At 37.6% G+C, this 15,708-nt stretch overlaps 1 protein-coding gene across 4 annotated transcripts in view; it reads left to right on the top strand.

The window, feature by feature from the left end:
- Positions 1–15,708, top strand: part of WDR72 (WD repeat domain 72) — a 219,275-nt gene that overhangs the window by 131,646 nt on the left and 71,921 nt on the right. For all 4 annotated transcript variants that reach the window (XM_027572310.2, XM_027572311.2, XM_027572313.2 and 1 more), the window contains 2 exons: positions 3,219–3,298; positions 8,820–9,021. In XM_027572310.2, coding sequence (XP_027428111.2) covers positions 3,219–3,298; positions 8,820–9,021 — 282 coding nt within the window. The remainder of the gene's footprint in view (positions 1–3,218; positions 3,299–8,819; positions 9,022–15,708) is intronic.

Genomic DNA, 15,708 nt, shown 5'->3' with positions numbered 1-15,708 from the left:
CTCCCAACCACCCTTCCACTCCTAACACTCCTTCCCATACTCTATTCGAAGTTAAGCAGCCAGAATGACCTATTGGAAACGAAGTCAGAACATTATGCTGCTGCTTAAAACCTTTCAGCAGCTCCTGTTCCACTCTGAATAAAAGCCACAGTCCTTAGGAGAGCGTACAAGGCCCAGTATCACCTGGCTGTTCTGCTTCTGTCATTACACGCATACCGCCCCCCCCATCTGACCTCATCTCCTTGTACTTACTTACCCCTTGCTTCGAGTGGTCCAGCTACACAGGACCTTTTACTCTGACCCAAACATGACGGGCAGTTCTTAGGGCCTTCTGCTGCCTGGAATGCTCTTTCCTCAGATCGCAGAACTGAACCTGCTGCCTCCCACCTCCACCTTACATCCTTCGTGCTTGCTCAGATGCCATTTTATCAAGGAAGGTGTCCTCCTTTCTCCCCAGCACACTCTATCCCACTCCCTGTTTTACTGTTTTCCATAATTCTTTTTACTCTCTGATGTAATATATATCTTTCTTTTTTTCATTTGCCATCTACGTCCTGCAACTAAAATGTAAGCTCCGTGGCAGTTATTTTTTTATGACAGTTTTATTTACTGCTTCATCCCCAGTTCCCAGAACAAAGCCTTCAAGGAATTAAGCAAATACCTTTGGATTCACGCGTGAATAGTAAATAGAATGATGGCTTTGGAAATAGATGGCTGAGGTTTAAGATCTAGTTCTGCCACTTAACTACCTGTGCAGCTGTGGGCATGTCTTTTACTCCTTCAAAAAGCTGTATTTACTACACTTGTAAAATGGGAATAAGACTCTAGACTTGGTGAAGTTCTGCAGTATACCATCGATACATTGAGATGCCCTGAACAATGGTACATAGGGGCCTTCTCAAGGCTACTGAAAAGAATATTTGGAATATTTTAAAGTGAGAGTTTATTAATAGCTTCCAATTTTTGAGTGTCTAGTATATTCAAAGAATTATGCTAATGGCTTTACACATATTCTTTCAATATAGAAACAACCTTGCACAGTAGGAGGGACTATCTTTGTTTTACCCTTGGGAAAATTGGGGCTCAGGGAAGTTAGATGACTCACTCGGAGGCAAAGAGCTGTTGAGCAGAGGGGCCAGGATTCCAGGCCAGCTCTGTCTGGTCCCAAACCACTTGCTCTTTGCATTACATCAACACACTTCTCAGGATTACAACTAGTGTCCCCTCTAAATGGTCCCAGTCTGGGTTGCCTGCCTTCTCCTTAAATAGTAGCCCTTAGTAGGGCATTCATCCTTATTTTCATTTTTTATAACATTAAGAAAAGGATTAGTGTTTAAAGCATAATATAAGTGGTTTCTGCAGAGATGGAGAGGGTTGCTAACCAGAGCCACGGAGGCTCCGGCTTTTCCTCTGGCCACCCCAACCAAAGCAGCAGGAGCAACTGGTGTTATTACTGAATAGTCCCTCCCATGTTTAGAGGTGGCATTTATAGCATTTAAGATTCACAGAGATCCTAAACATGGTTTTGTGTTTTAGTAATTGGAAGATGGTAGGTGAAAGGAAAGGAGGGGTTCGTTTTATGCTATTAATTCTGTAAAGTCAAAGCCTGAATAAAGGAATACTCTGCTCATTCTAAAGGGTTGACAGGAACCAATACCCACTTCTGTCAGCAAAAATGGTGACTCAGTGATATTGGTCGGCCTGGGCTGTTTTCTTTTTATCTTTCCCCCTGATGTTGCAATTAATTCTTTAGTTCACTGACAGTGCCAAGAAAAGTTGGCTCTCATTTCTACTTCATATTAAAATTTTAACATCACATTAAAGTGCACCGTGAAGTAGCCCATGATGCCAGTAAGTAGTTAAAGTTGAGACCAATACTTAGCTTTGATGTAAAGTCACAAGGTCATCAGAATGAGAGAGCAGGGGCAGGAGAGAGATCAAAAGAAAATTTTCTCTTACGTGCTGCGCTCATGAAGAAATGGAAAATATGACTTCAAAATCATAGTGCTCTATCATATTTAAATGTTTTATGCACTGATCTTGGTCATTTCAAATTCACATCATATGTTCCATCAGGGAAAAATAGCGATATTAATAATGAGTCAGAAGTTTCATATATATCCCTTTAATATTCTCAGTTCCCATTATGTTTAATACTTTCTATCACATTTCCCTTGACCACTAATGTGATATATAAAAATATATATATAACAAAATATTTATAAAATAGACAATACCTATTAATATATAAAATGGTGATTCAATGAAAAGCATACTGGATTGATACTAACTTAAAGAGTTGATGCCAGAATTTCAAACACATATTAATACATTAATTTAAATAATGATTAATTTTCTCTCCAATGCAAGCCATCATCATTTTTCCTTATCTCACTCCCACGATCTGGCACCAAGATAATATACTTTAGCCATCAGAAAGCCTTAATTGATCAATTTTTCATTTGGATGATAATATGTACATTTTCAATTAATGAAAAGGCACTTATTAAGTGCTTTTTTGTGTAGGGGGCTGCTGGACACTCTATGGATCAATTTAAATAAACCAAGCCCTGGCTCACTCTTAAAAATTTCACACTGAACATTAAGGCAAATAGATAGAAAGGACATTCAAAAGGGCAAACTTAAAAGAAACAATACATAACAAAATGAGTCAAATTAAAACATAAGTGCTATATCTATTGATCAGAGTAGTATAGCCGGGTAAGGACAAATCAGAGGAAGTCTTTTATATGATTTCTGTATGATAGATGCTGATTCATGGCAAGGTAGTATGTCAGGATCTATTTGCATGAGGAAGGAATTGTAAAATTTGGCAGTCTGTTTTGAGTGGGAACATTATTCATTGCAGTCTGTTGGTAAAAGTTACAAAGATGGGTTTAGGGTATAAAGATGAATTTGATTTGATGTGAATATGTATTCATATAATTGTCAGACATACATATAAATTAATAAATGGTTCTTGACTCTGGTTATACACGAAAGTCATCTGAGGTACTTTTATAAAGTATGAATGCCTCCCCTCCCCTCCCCCTGGGACCTATTAAATCAGAATCTTTGAAAGCTTGAACCCAGACATTGGTGTTTGTGGAAAAAAATGCTCCCCAGGTGACTCTAACATGCAGCCGGGGTTGGGGATCATTGGGTTGCATCCATGTTTTAATACTCTCGATATACAAATGTGTTCTCTGTATTTCTAGGTAAGAATGACTCCCATATACCCGACGCTGACGTTTCACTTTGGAAGCTCATTTCTTGTTGGAGAGACCACTCTGTGCAGGTATGACATAGTGCATGTTCTTGAAGTTACTGGAAGAGTTCCCTGCTGTTCCTTTCTATTCTGTGAGTGGCTCATGCATATTCCCCTTAACCTGAGAGTACCCGTAAGTGGCTAATATTTCCTCCCCAGTCATTTCATTTACCAGGACTAATGCAGAGACCAGTAATGAGGGGAGAAGTGGAAATGACATATGCAAGGATGCATAGGCTAGGTGGGGTGAATAGAAGGCCTGAGGAGGGGTTGTTCCTATTGTTACAGGTACCTTATTGCCTATTAAGGTTTCGGTTTGTGGCAGAATTGTCTATTCTTTGATTTCAAAATGTGCCATGACATAAAAGTCCCTAGGCTTGGGAATTTGGTATGTGGACTTAGGAATCATTTCTCTATCTTAAGAGTACCTCATCTGTAAGCTGTTTGAGAGAACGGGTTTCTTCAAGGCCCAATTTAAGTCCTTCTCTCTCTTTTAAGGCTTTTGTGGATCCTGAAAGCTTACCGGGTAGCTTTGTACATTGTACAGTAAATATCTGTGCATTGATTAGATGAATATTTATTGGGACTTAATTCTTCTTCATGAGCTTAATAATGTCAAATGTGCAAGACAAGTATAGCAGTAATTCCAATTACAAATGCTTATTCTTAGTTAGAGGAAAACAAAGAAAGTTAACTCAGAACACATTGTGGGGTTGACAGCACAAAACCAAATAAACACAGGTGGAATGGCTATTGAAACTTGTTACCATGGCCTGCAAGTTTCTACATGATTTGCCACTAGCCTAACCTCTTCATTCATCATTCTGCCCCCTGCTCTAACTAGCCACACAGACCTTTTTATTTCCAAAATACACAACGCTTATTTCTACCTCAGGACCTCACTGTTCTCTTGGGCTGGAATTCTAATTTTTCCATTCATCATTTGGGTATTTACTCAAAAGCCAACTCCTCTACGAAGTCTTCCCTGATTACCTACCTCATGTTGTCACCACACCCTCCCCCACCCTATACCTCCAGTCACCATGGCAGTACACAGTTTATTTTCTTTGTTGCAGTTGCTTTTAATGGAAATGCTTCCATTTGCTTTTTTGCTTGCTTATCTTCTGTCTTCTTGCTGTCATAGAAGCTTCCTGAGAGCAGGGACTTGGTCCGTCTCACTCACCTCTCAATCAACAATGCCCAGAAAGGCAGTAGTCACAACAGCCTGTCAATAAATATTTAACGAATGAATGAATAGCCATGCAAAAAGCCTCTTTGACAATCAGATAAACATTAGTATATGTTGACTTTACCGGCGTGTTAGCAATCATACCAGTGTGTTAGCAATCATCCTGTAAGAGTCGCTATTAAAGGTAAGATTTTCCTCCCCCCGGTAGCCTAAGAATTCCTCAACAAGGGGTAAAAATCCTGAAGGAAAAGAATTCAACAGAAAATTTATCCTGTTTTTGCTCTAACTAAAGATCTTTTGTAATTGCTCATTTGGCCTTCAAATAAATTTTAATGTGGTTTGGACATGTCTGGACTAATGGACCTTTAAGGTTCTATGATTCTATGACCTTGTGTAAAAGTCCGGCAGGGCGACAAATGTTACCAGAGCATTGATTACTCACTTTATAGGAAGTCTAAGCTTCAGAGTTCTCTCAGCTCTGCCACTAACCTGATGAATAGCTCTGGAAGATAGGTGTGACTTGTTGATTATTTTCCTCACGTGTAAAATGGGAATGATAATTCCTGGGTCCTTTGGGAGCAACAGAGGCTCTTGCAGGTATTCATTAACCAATCCTCAAATTCCTTATAAAGCTGTTCATTTGAGCAGTTAGTCAAATCATGTTAAGTCGAATCTACTTTTGAACGTATTTTAGTTGGTAATGGAATGCTTCTGTCAAACAGCAAAATCCTACCTCAGAAATTGAAGGGGGGGTAAGAATATGTTAATTTTGCAGATGAATGAGTTTGTCTGGAGTTTTGTGTGTTTGGCATGTGTTATATGAGTCCTGTGTCTAATGGCATGAAATACCAACAGAGAAATAAATGCTGGAAAAGCAAAGTAAGGTTTTGGGGTTGCTAAGTTGCATGTTTCCAAAGCTTCACTAAAGTTCTCTGGATTTTATAATCTAACACCAGTGGGTGAAATCATGACATCCAGGCCTCCAGGGACAAGTGTTGCTTTTCCAGGAGATGCTGCAAAGACATGAAAAGTCAGTGTGAACCCAGTGTTGAGAAAATGCTTTTGTCCTGGAAAATCTGGACATTGGAACCACAAGCAGGCCACAGGGGCTCTCATGAGTCTTCATAATGCTCTGTGCTATTTTACAGAACTTTGCTATGTCAAGGTTTTAGTAGAAAACCATTAAAATTTTTAGCTTGCCTATGGCATAGTAATACTTCTAGTAATAAGTATATGGCCCAGATTTGTGGCTGTCTCTTTCCAGCCAATGGATTTGTAAATCTTCACTTAAATCTCTGCACATTCCCTCATAAGAGTGTAATGCTTTGCACATCTGTCTTTTCAAAGAAAATTATTTCTATACATTTGGAAGGCAGCTTTACAGCTGTAGTGCTTTCAATTCTAGCTCATTATTAAATTCAAAAAGTTATACAATATATGGTCTAAAAATTTTATATTTTGTTGGGGAAAATTCTATCCCTACTAACTAGCTGCAAAATTTATCTGCTATATTTATATACTAGAGAGATTTAAGTATTGATAGAAATTATCAATAAATTCTACTTTCTACACATTATATGTTATATTTTTAAGTACAGAATCTCTTTCAATTCCATTAGCATTTATTTAGTACCCACTGTATACAGATACTGGTATAACATTATTACATGCTTATAAGATGTACCATCTGTCTGTGGATTGGAGCCATGCTGAGTATTGATTTCATACTGAGCACAAAGTGTGGGTTTGAGTTTGTTTCTAATTGGGTGTATGCCATTCAGCATTCGCTTTTAAGTTGTGTGACTGAGTATCCTATTCATTATGGTTAATATGTTTTATTCCGTTATTTCTGCTTCCTCTTGTTTTTCAATGATACTCATATTATTTACTCTTATAATGTACATTGATAGTGACAATGTCAAAAAGCCCCAAAATTCAATAGTTAAAAAATGTGGTCATGATACATAAATCTAATAATTAGAAATGTTCAATGAAATTGCATACATCCCCATATATTTTTAGGAAAGAATATTGACCCAAGTTGTTATCCAGTGGTATAGAACATTGTAATCTAAATTACAACTGTAGATGCTCCTCAGAGGTGGTAACAATCCCAGTGTGAGAAGGCAGACACGATCCCATGGGAACATGTGGCCAAACTGCCCATTTTGAAGGACAGACCACAGTCTGGATGTATTACAGGTCTGCAGACAACCTCCAGTATCCTCCTGATTTATAGGTAGGGACACCAGCAAGTTCCATATAGGCTTCTGTGATTGAAAGCTCTCATCCTAGTCTCACTCAGCATCACGGACTTTGTTTTATGGGAGGACATGAAGTCCCAGAGTAGTACATGACTTTGCAAAAGTTGCCTTTGTGATAACTGTACAGTTGGATCAGAAACTTGGGTTTTCTCATTTCTGATTCAGAGCTCTTTCTACCATATCGTCCTCATCTTGGAAGCAGTGCTGTCAAATAAAATGTGTGACAGAATTAAAACAAAGTAAATTCAGTGATGGAAAATTGTTCATGAATAATTAATACAGTTTGTCCCATCATATGATATACATAATAAGCATGGTTCACTTATTACAATATAGAATGGTATATGTTAGTAAATATATCTAATAGTTAATACATATCTCATCACATGGTAGATATTATTAATAGGCATGATTCACCAGTATCATCATATGTAGAGCTATATGTTAGAACCATGGTTTGCAATAGCTGTTACAATGTTGGGTGTCTCATCATACGATATGCATGAGTAAGCATCACGTACCTACCTGTATTGTGACAGGAAGTACTGCAGTGTTGGTAGACTTGGTAGGCAATAGTAAAATCACATCCTTCATTAGCCTTTTGTCACAACCTAACCAAGTATTTGAGTGTGAGCATTTGAGTGGACAAGAACAGGGGGATGGTCATGGGTAGCTTCCTATATTTAAAAGTCAAGCACCTGCCTCCTTCTGCCCTGGCAGGCAGTTCGGTGAGCATCTGCCTTCAACATAAGCTAAGCTCTCTGAGTGTCCCTGGAGCCTGAAGTTTGCACACACTACCATGGCACATAGAAGAAACTGAATAAATATTTAGGTGAATATTTTTCTGCTTTTGGCATCAGCATCTCTAGATCAGTTGGTGTTGACCCACCCAAAGCCCTAGCTGAAGGCATCCTATGGGTAGACTGGTGATAATGCAGACGGGACAGTGGCAGTGGTGGAACATGAGTCCTCTTGACATAGGACAGTCTTTTGAGGGGAAGAGGAGTAGGCATTGGGGTGTGGCTCTAGGAGTGTCCCAAGTTCACCTAGATCAGTGGTGTTTTTCCTCTTCTCTCACTGACTCGGCTCTTAGCTTTCTTTGAATTCTACGTAACTATGGGGTCTTGCCTTATATCTTTCTAGGAAGACACTAAGGTACGTTGTCACTGGCCTTTTACTAAGGGATGGGGATATAGAACCTTGGGAGGACATATACTACAAAGGACATAGAATCAGGGGTCCAAGGGCCTGTCCACCATATCTATGGGATGTCCTGTCCCAGGTTCTTCATTTAAAAAATGAAGATACTGAATTAGATGTCTGTGACAAGCATTCCCCTCCCCCTCTTCCCAATCACAGATCCTTGACTGGACATGTACAATAATTGGAAGGCAAGCTTTGTAATATTTTTTAACTGTGTAAAACCATATACACATACACACAATTTAGTGAGATTTATTATTAAAATCTTGACTTTAACTTTCTGTATTAAACCTGAGTTTAAATCAAGTGTTTTTAGCTAAATAGTGCTTTAGAGCTAGACATTATTTGAGGAGCTAAACTTGTCTTTAAGAGCAATACGATATCTTCAAATTCATTTTCTTTATTCTCTGGTGGAAATGAAAGTATCTTAGGTGAAAGAATTGAGAACTCCTTTCAACTTCCTTTTAGAATCTCTTGCGTTAGCAAAAGAACAACATGATGGTTTGGGTTCCAGTGCTCAGTATCTGCATTTCAGATGTTTCAGATGCTAATTCTAGTGGAATTTTCACATTGTGAAACCTATTTAAGTCAAAATTCCAGGCTCTCAGCTTGATGTAAGACCCCAAACATTTGGGGCGCCTGGGTGGCTCAGTCGGTTAAGCGACTGCCTTCGGCTCGGGTCATGATCCTGGAGTCCCGGGATCGAGTCCCACATGGGGCTCCCTGCTCAGCAGGGAGTCTGCTTCTCCCTCTAACCATTCCCCCTCTCATGTGCTCTCTCTCTCTCTCATTCTCGCCCTCTCAAATAAATAAATGAATAAAATCTTAAAAAAAAAGACCCCAAATATTTGTAATAATCCTAAAAAAAAAAAAAGATTTAAAAAAACTTTTATAGGTAACTGAAGCAATACAAGCTGTTCTCTTGGCGGAAGTTCAACAGCACGTGAAGACGTTGAGTAAGACACCAGTCAACAGTCAAACAGTGTCCATGACGGAGGACATCCACTGTGAGATGAGGCAGATCCTGCAGAAGATGGAATGGACCCACGGGGAGGAGATAGAGTTACAGTGTACTACAGACACCTGGACTCTGCAAAGTAAGTGTAAATTTATTGGCATGCACTTTCATCAGAACTTTTTCTACTACTTAGAGTACGTTCAGAATATGAGTTCATAATATATCATTTCTGCAAAAACTGAGCCAAGTGCCCTGTTTCTGACCTATTCTGCTATCAGTTTCTTCTTATAATTCTCAAGTTTCTGAAAAACCTTCTAAATTCTATCATAATCAATAAATATGTTCCAGAACAAAAATCTATATCATTTATAAAAATATTTTTAAATTAAGTGATTAAAAATGAAAATAAGATTAACAGTAATAGCTTAATGAGATATTTTAAGAATACCTTGATAATGATGGGTCCTAAATTTCTTTCCATTTGATACCTTGATGATAGCCATGTGCTAGATTTTTTTTTCTTTCCTAAAAATAAGAAATGTAGTAGAAACTAAAATTAAACTGATTTATAGGTGGACCACTTGATTTTATAACAAATAAAATTTTATCTTTGTAACTTCATAACGATAATGTTTATGGTTCATGGCTAGTAAGTGAATCTCAATTTCTGCTGTAAAATGTTATCTGATTTTTCAGCCCATTAGCTGTGACTTAAAAAAATAAATAAAAAGTAAAAAAGAAGTAAGTACAAATTTGGTTTTCAACCTCACTAGTAAGCTTTTGATGAACAAGTTAATTTATGAATAAATATATATTTTCCTCAGGGAAACATGTTATCAATTTACATGTTCCAGGTTGCTAAAAATTATTAGGTATTTCTTTTAGCTCTCAGAAAGATTTTCTTTTTATTTATTTGGGATTCAGAAAAATGTTGCTATATTTAAAATGTCAAATCCTAGAACAGGTGTCATTCTTAAAGATCTGTTATATTTATTTCTTATTATTTTTACAAGATTACTGATTGGACAGCATTATGTAGTGAGAGAGGATACGTAGCAGGGAAAGGCTTCTTCAATGAAGGCCAAAGATCAAAATAGATAGAATATTTCCTAATGGCAAGACAGTCACTGAGGATGGTAAATTCAATAAGCAACTTGATAAAGCTCAATGGCAATTTCAAGTCATTTATTTGTCTGTTGTCCAGAAATTAGCGTTAATTACCTGGTAAATTCACCTGCTTGAAGGAGCTCCTTTTTGATCATATCACATAATTGTAGTTGTATTACACCTTTCAAGCAAGAAGAGAAAAATTCCTTTTTAGATGAATTTTCAGTGAGTGCATGTGGGTTCTTGATTCATTCGGCGAGGCACCCAAGGTGTCATTAATATATTTCTTCCAGCTCCCCAAAGACAGCTAGTGTCACTCATCATGTGTTAACTGTCATTAGGTGGCATTTATATGCTTTATCCCGAAGCTTGAACATCTACCTTAGCCTTTGGCCCATAGCCTTCTTTTCTGGGTGAGAAATTCATGGTGGGTTATCAAGGTGACACTTTTGTTAAGTTTTGCTATCACATGGCTTGCCCATTATTTGAAGTTCACCAGATTGAGCCCTGTTCTGGTTCCCAGCTAATTCTCGGGTATAAGAAATATACTGTGGAATTTGGTCTTACTAGGATTAAGACAGCTGGATTTTAAGTTAGATATTAACTATCTTTGGGTCATTACTGAATGACCCTTTGCCAGTGTTAAAAAAAAATAAGGTTAATTTGTGATAACAGTTAGAATACAAAAATATTAAGGTTACTTTATATTTTGGTGGATAAAATTTAGACTATTTTATTTAAATGAAATGAAACATTCACAAAATACTGAGCACATATGTTCGTGGGAAATACTGCCTGTAGGAAAACACTAACTGCAATTGCAATTACATGGAAACACATAACATGCATTGAAAGGAAAATTGCTGAGCAATATTATGTTGGAAATTAACATTGCCTTCCTTTCCCTCTTTTTGGAAAAAAAGCAAAAAAGCCAAACAAACAAATTATTTTTTAAACTATTCAGAGAAACTTAGTAAAATTACAGGAAAAGTTTCGGACCTTTATTAAGTGGTATGGACTGCATTACTTACTGGATTTTAAAAAAATAAATAAGTAAAAAGCCATTTTATTTATTTCAAATGTCCTCATTCAAAGGTTAAGGGGATGGTATAGGTACTCTTCGCCAGGGTTGATTATTCCTAGGCAGATTTACTTAGATCCAGTGTCACTGCAACCTATTACCAAATATTCTTATGATAAATGGTTTATGTTATTTTCAGGTCCTTGCTCTTTTGTCCCTCCACCTTTTCCCCCCAAAATTTCCTTTAGTCTTTCTTGATTTCCTAGTGTCTTTTTTTTTTAAGATTGTATTTATTTATTCATTTGAGAGAGAGCACATGCGTGGGTGCTTACCGCACAGGGCAGGGCGGGGAGTGGGGAGGGACGGGGGAGAGAGAGAATCTCAAGCAGACTCCCTGCTGAGCCAGGAGCCCAATGAGGAGCTGGATCTCATGACCCTGAGATCCTGACCTGACCCAAAATCAAAAGTCAGAAGCTTAACCCACTGAGCCACCCAGGTGCCCCTTGGTTTCTTAGTTTCTTAATGCATCTTATTTGTAAATCATTTGGAAAGTAACAGATGATGGCTTTATTATGCTTGGATACTCATAAGCTTCTTTAATGTCAGAATGGAGTACATTTGGTTTATTAGCATTATAGTAATATGGCAATAATAGATTATAAGGAAAAATAATAACAATTATCGTGCTCTTAATACACCCCAACACTATGCTAAGTACTTTATGAATGTTATATCACTTTTTCCTTTAATTCTCACATAATTCACATGAACCCTGACTCTCTTCCCAACATTTGAGTCATTTGTGTAAACAATTTTAGTTTTTAAATGTCCCTGTTCATGGAAATGAAGTTTTAGAGAAGCACCGAAAAGAACTACTCTCTGAAAAAGAGATTCCCATGGTGCTACCTAGGCTTATCCTGAGAAATTGCCTGTGTACATTTTTGACGTACTAATTATGTATCTTTCTCAGACACATTAAAATAAATAATATTTTTTAAAAAGTCTATCCCTGTGCCAGCTATCTTCAATGCCACTAGTGGTGTATTATCTTTACTTTGAGATCTTGTTTCCATTATTATCCCATTTTTCAAAAATGGATAAAGTGAGGCTTAAAAGAGTTGATGTACCTTGTCTAGAGTCACAAAATTAATAAAAACAGGGAGGCAAACCCAGACATTCTCTTAATTGCTGTGTTCTAATCCAGTAAACTACATTTTCCATACTGGCAGCATGAAGGAAATTTGCTCTAAATCAGCATGATCTGAAAAATTGAATAAAGTATCGAGTGGTTTTCTTAGATTTTTATTCTCCTCTCATAAATCATACTTTCTATTACCAAAGAAAATGCAGAGTGTTCAATCATTGCCATCTCCCCCCTTATAATAAAGAAAATCACCAGGTTTCTTGAACTATTTGAACATGAGATGCATCTATAAAGCAGTGGAAATCAAGTGAAGTGAAAATTGAAGTATAATGTGTGTTTGAACTTTATAATTTTGTATCTTATTTTATTTTCAGTGTTTTCACTTGTTACATTTCACAGCATGTATTTTATTTGCGGTCTTAGTATTTGTGTGTCAGTATTTTATGGGAGAGCGCTGGATTTTTATAACAGTTACATTGCTCTCTTCGTCTGTTTAATAAGAAATTGTAGAATTAACATTCACATTTGAAGCTAAGATTCATTGCTTGAAAAAACAGCAGTGGTTTCTGTTATTAAAATGCATTTGAAAGTTATTTCCCTTTATTTTTTTTGAATGTTATTTGGATCAGTTTAAACAAGTGCTCTAAATTTTTCCACTAAATATATTGGTTGAAATAGAAATGGAGGCTTTGTAGATAAAACTGTCACTTTGAAATTATTAGCTGAATTTAAATTCACGTTAAACTGTGTAGTTGTGAAGATGATGCATCAAATGTGGGTGTTGCAAATAATCTTTATTACATCCATCGTTTTCAAAGACTTATCTACAAAACTAAACAATGAAAATGTGCTCTTTATTTAAGTAAAACCATGCATTTGTGGAAAATAAAGGAAATAAACATCCATTCAACAGAAAAGTTTTCTGGTCCTGGTGCCCATTGGCAGGACTGCATCAGGACAGGCTTCCTCTTCCTGTTGAATTTCTCAGAAGGAAATCTGTCTGGTTGTGGAAAAAATTTGAAACAGTTGACCACCTCACAGGGAAACGTTCTTGACTGTCTTTATTTATAGTAAATGCATCTTCCACCCTCTGTGAGCTCTCCAGGCTAAATGAGAAGGTCAATGCATTCCTCTTTATGGAAGCAGAAAAATAATGGGAGACATATCACTGAAGGCCTTGAGTGTCATAGTAAGGTTTTAGGCTTTCTCTCTGAGCAAGATAGAAAACCATTTGAGCAAACAACTGGCACATATTTTAATGGGATCATGTTACCTGCAGTTCAGAGGCCAAGGATAGACACAAGGAGACCAGTTGGGAGGTCATTATCCTAACCCACATGATGGCAGCTTGGAACAAATATGGTGGTTTGGATGGAGAAGTGATCAGATTCTGAATGTATTTTGAAGGTGCAACTTATAGTATTTGCTGATGGATTAGATATGGATGAATAAGATAATGAAAATCTATGCTTCTATTTTTTCAAACAAAAATATTTGATACATGGGCTGACCCTGGTACCATGACTTGATTCCTATGTCATGTCGTGCAATGTCATTCGCATATGGTATTCCAGGATTGCTGAAGGAAGACTGGAAAACCCCCTTTACAGAAGGCTGTCCATGCTGTGTTCAGTTTCTTTTTTTTTTTAAGATTTTATTTATTTATTCATGAGAGACAGAGAGAGAGAGAGAGAGAGGCAGAGGGAGAAGCAGGCTCCCAAGGAGCAGGGAGCCCGATGCGGGACCCGATCCCAGGACTCCAGGATCATGACCTGAGCTGAAGGCAGACGCTTAACCATCTGAGCCACCTAGGCGCCCTGCTGTGTTCAGTTTCAAGTGTCCCTGCCTAGATGACCTACAGCTTTTCTTTTCTAGTATTAACTAAACTAATCCTCAGAAAATGGACAAGGATTTCTTGCCAAGAAACCATGGATTGAAGGTAATACTAGTAATGCAAGCTTAAGCAAATAAGATGTAAGTGGCATTGCCAAACTTATCTTAAGTTACATCAGGAGGTGTGCGCGTGTATGTGTGTGTGTATTAATGACTTCTTTTTGAAATTTCTGTTTTTGTATATATTTTACAATGGGCCTAATGTTGATATACTAATAGCATGTATATTGTTCATAAACAAGCATATATATATGTATTATATATTATATATATATTATATATATATGTAAAATACATGCTTCAGAGGACCTTCCTGTTATTTTCTGCAAGAAAGTATACCAACCATAGCCCTTGGGTGGATTAAGCTAAGAGGACAGATGTGATAAGCTTTTGGTTATTCAGGGTAGGTAACTTTATATTCTCCATGGCACACTGTGCTGTCTCGAGGACTTTGAATAAATCTTATGCATCTCTCCTCTATATTACTCCTCTATGCCTACTGGTCCAAGAGTTGGGGGTGCCACAGGGAATTAATTGGAAATCTCCAGTTGAAGACACAAGCTAGCATCGGGGTAACCATGAAGTGTGTCAGACGCCACAGAAGAGGCTGCAGGAGCACATCAGAGAGGCACCTAACCCAATCTTTGAGGTCATAAAGTCTTCTTAGGAAAAAAGATGCCTAATCCAAGACATCAAAGATGAACATGATTTAGCCAAACAAAAAGTTGGAGTGGGAGAAGGTAACTGTTGGCTAAGAGTACTAAAGCCACCTATGCCTTTTTCTTCCTCCCAAGAATCATTTGATTAATACATGTATGAATGAGGAACCTGGACATTAGAGAGAAACACATAGGCCTTGAATTTCTTCTCTGGAAAACATCTGTGTCCTTTTTGAATCTCATTGCTCCAATGCCTTCATTTCCTAAGCTTCAGCCTTCCAGAATAAGGACAGTAATTATGACAAGAAAACAGCTAACACTGATATGGCTTAGTATGTGTTGTTGTTTTTTTCTTAAAGATTGTATTTGTAAGAGAAAGAGGGAGAGAGCACAAGGAGGGGGAGGGGCAGAGGGACACACAGATGCCCACCAAACAGGCTTCATCCCAGGACCCTGAGATCGGGACCTGAGTTGAAGTCTGATGCTTAACTGACTGAGCCACCCAGGTGCCCCAGGCTTAGTATATTCTTAAGTGCTTCAAATACTTCAAATTATTTGATCCAGGCAACAATTCCATGGGGATAAGTAGTATTTTTATACCCATTTCCCAGATGAGAAAAGAGATACGAAGACGTTAAGTACGTTGCCCAAGGTCTCCATACCAACAAACAGCAGAACCAGTTGTCAAAAACAGGCAGTCTAGCTTCAAAGTTTGGGTTCTTTATCCCTAGTTGACATTGCCTCCCACTTAACCACAGTTCTCCTTCCTTGTCTCTAAATTTAGCAAATATTTACCAAGTGCTTCCTGTATGACAGTTATAGAAATAGGCATTACCCAGGTTGGGGGTCACAAGGCAGCAAAAACCTGGATATTTGGCAAAACAACAGGGGAAAGATTCTCCTGAAGAAATTAACCAGAAAATATCAAATACCTAATTTCTACTAACATTTGGGTGTGTCACTATAAGCTATTCCACTAAAGATGTACTTAATACTAAAGTC

This window comes from Zalophus californianus, chromosome 6 (genome assembly GCF_009762305.2).
Source record: "Zalophus californianus isolate mZalCal1 chromosome 6, mZalCal1.pri.v2, whole genome shotgun sequence".
NCBI lineage: Eukaryota > Metazoa > Chordata > Mammalia > Carnivora > Otariidae > Zalophus > Zalophus californianus.
The sequence above is the reverse complement of the archived record's forward strand: the minus strand, read 5'-3'. Positions and strand labels throughout refer to the sequence as shown.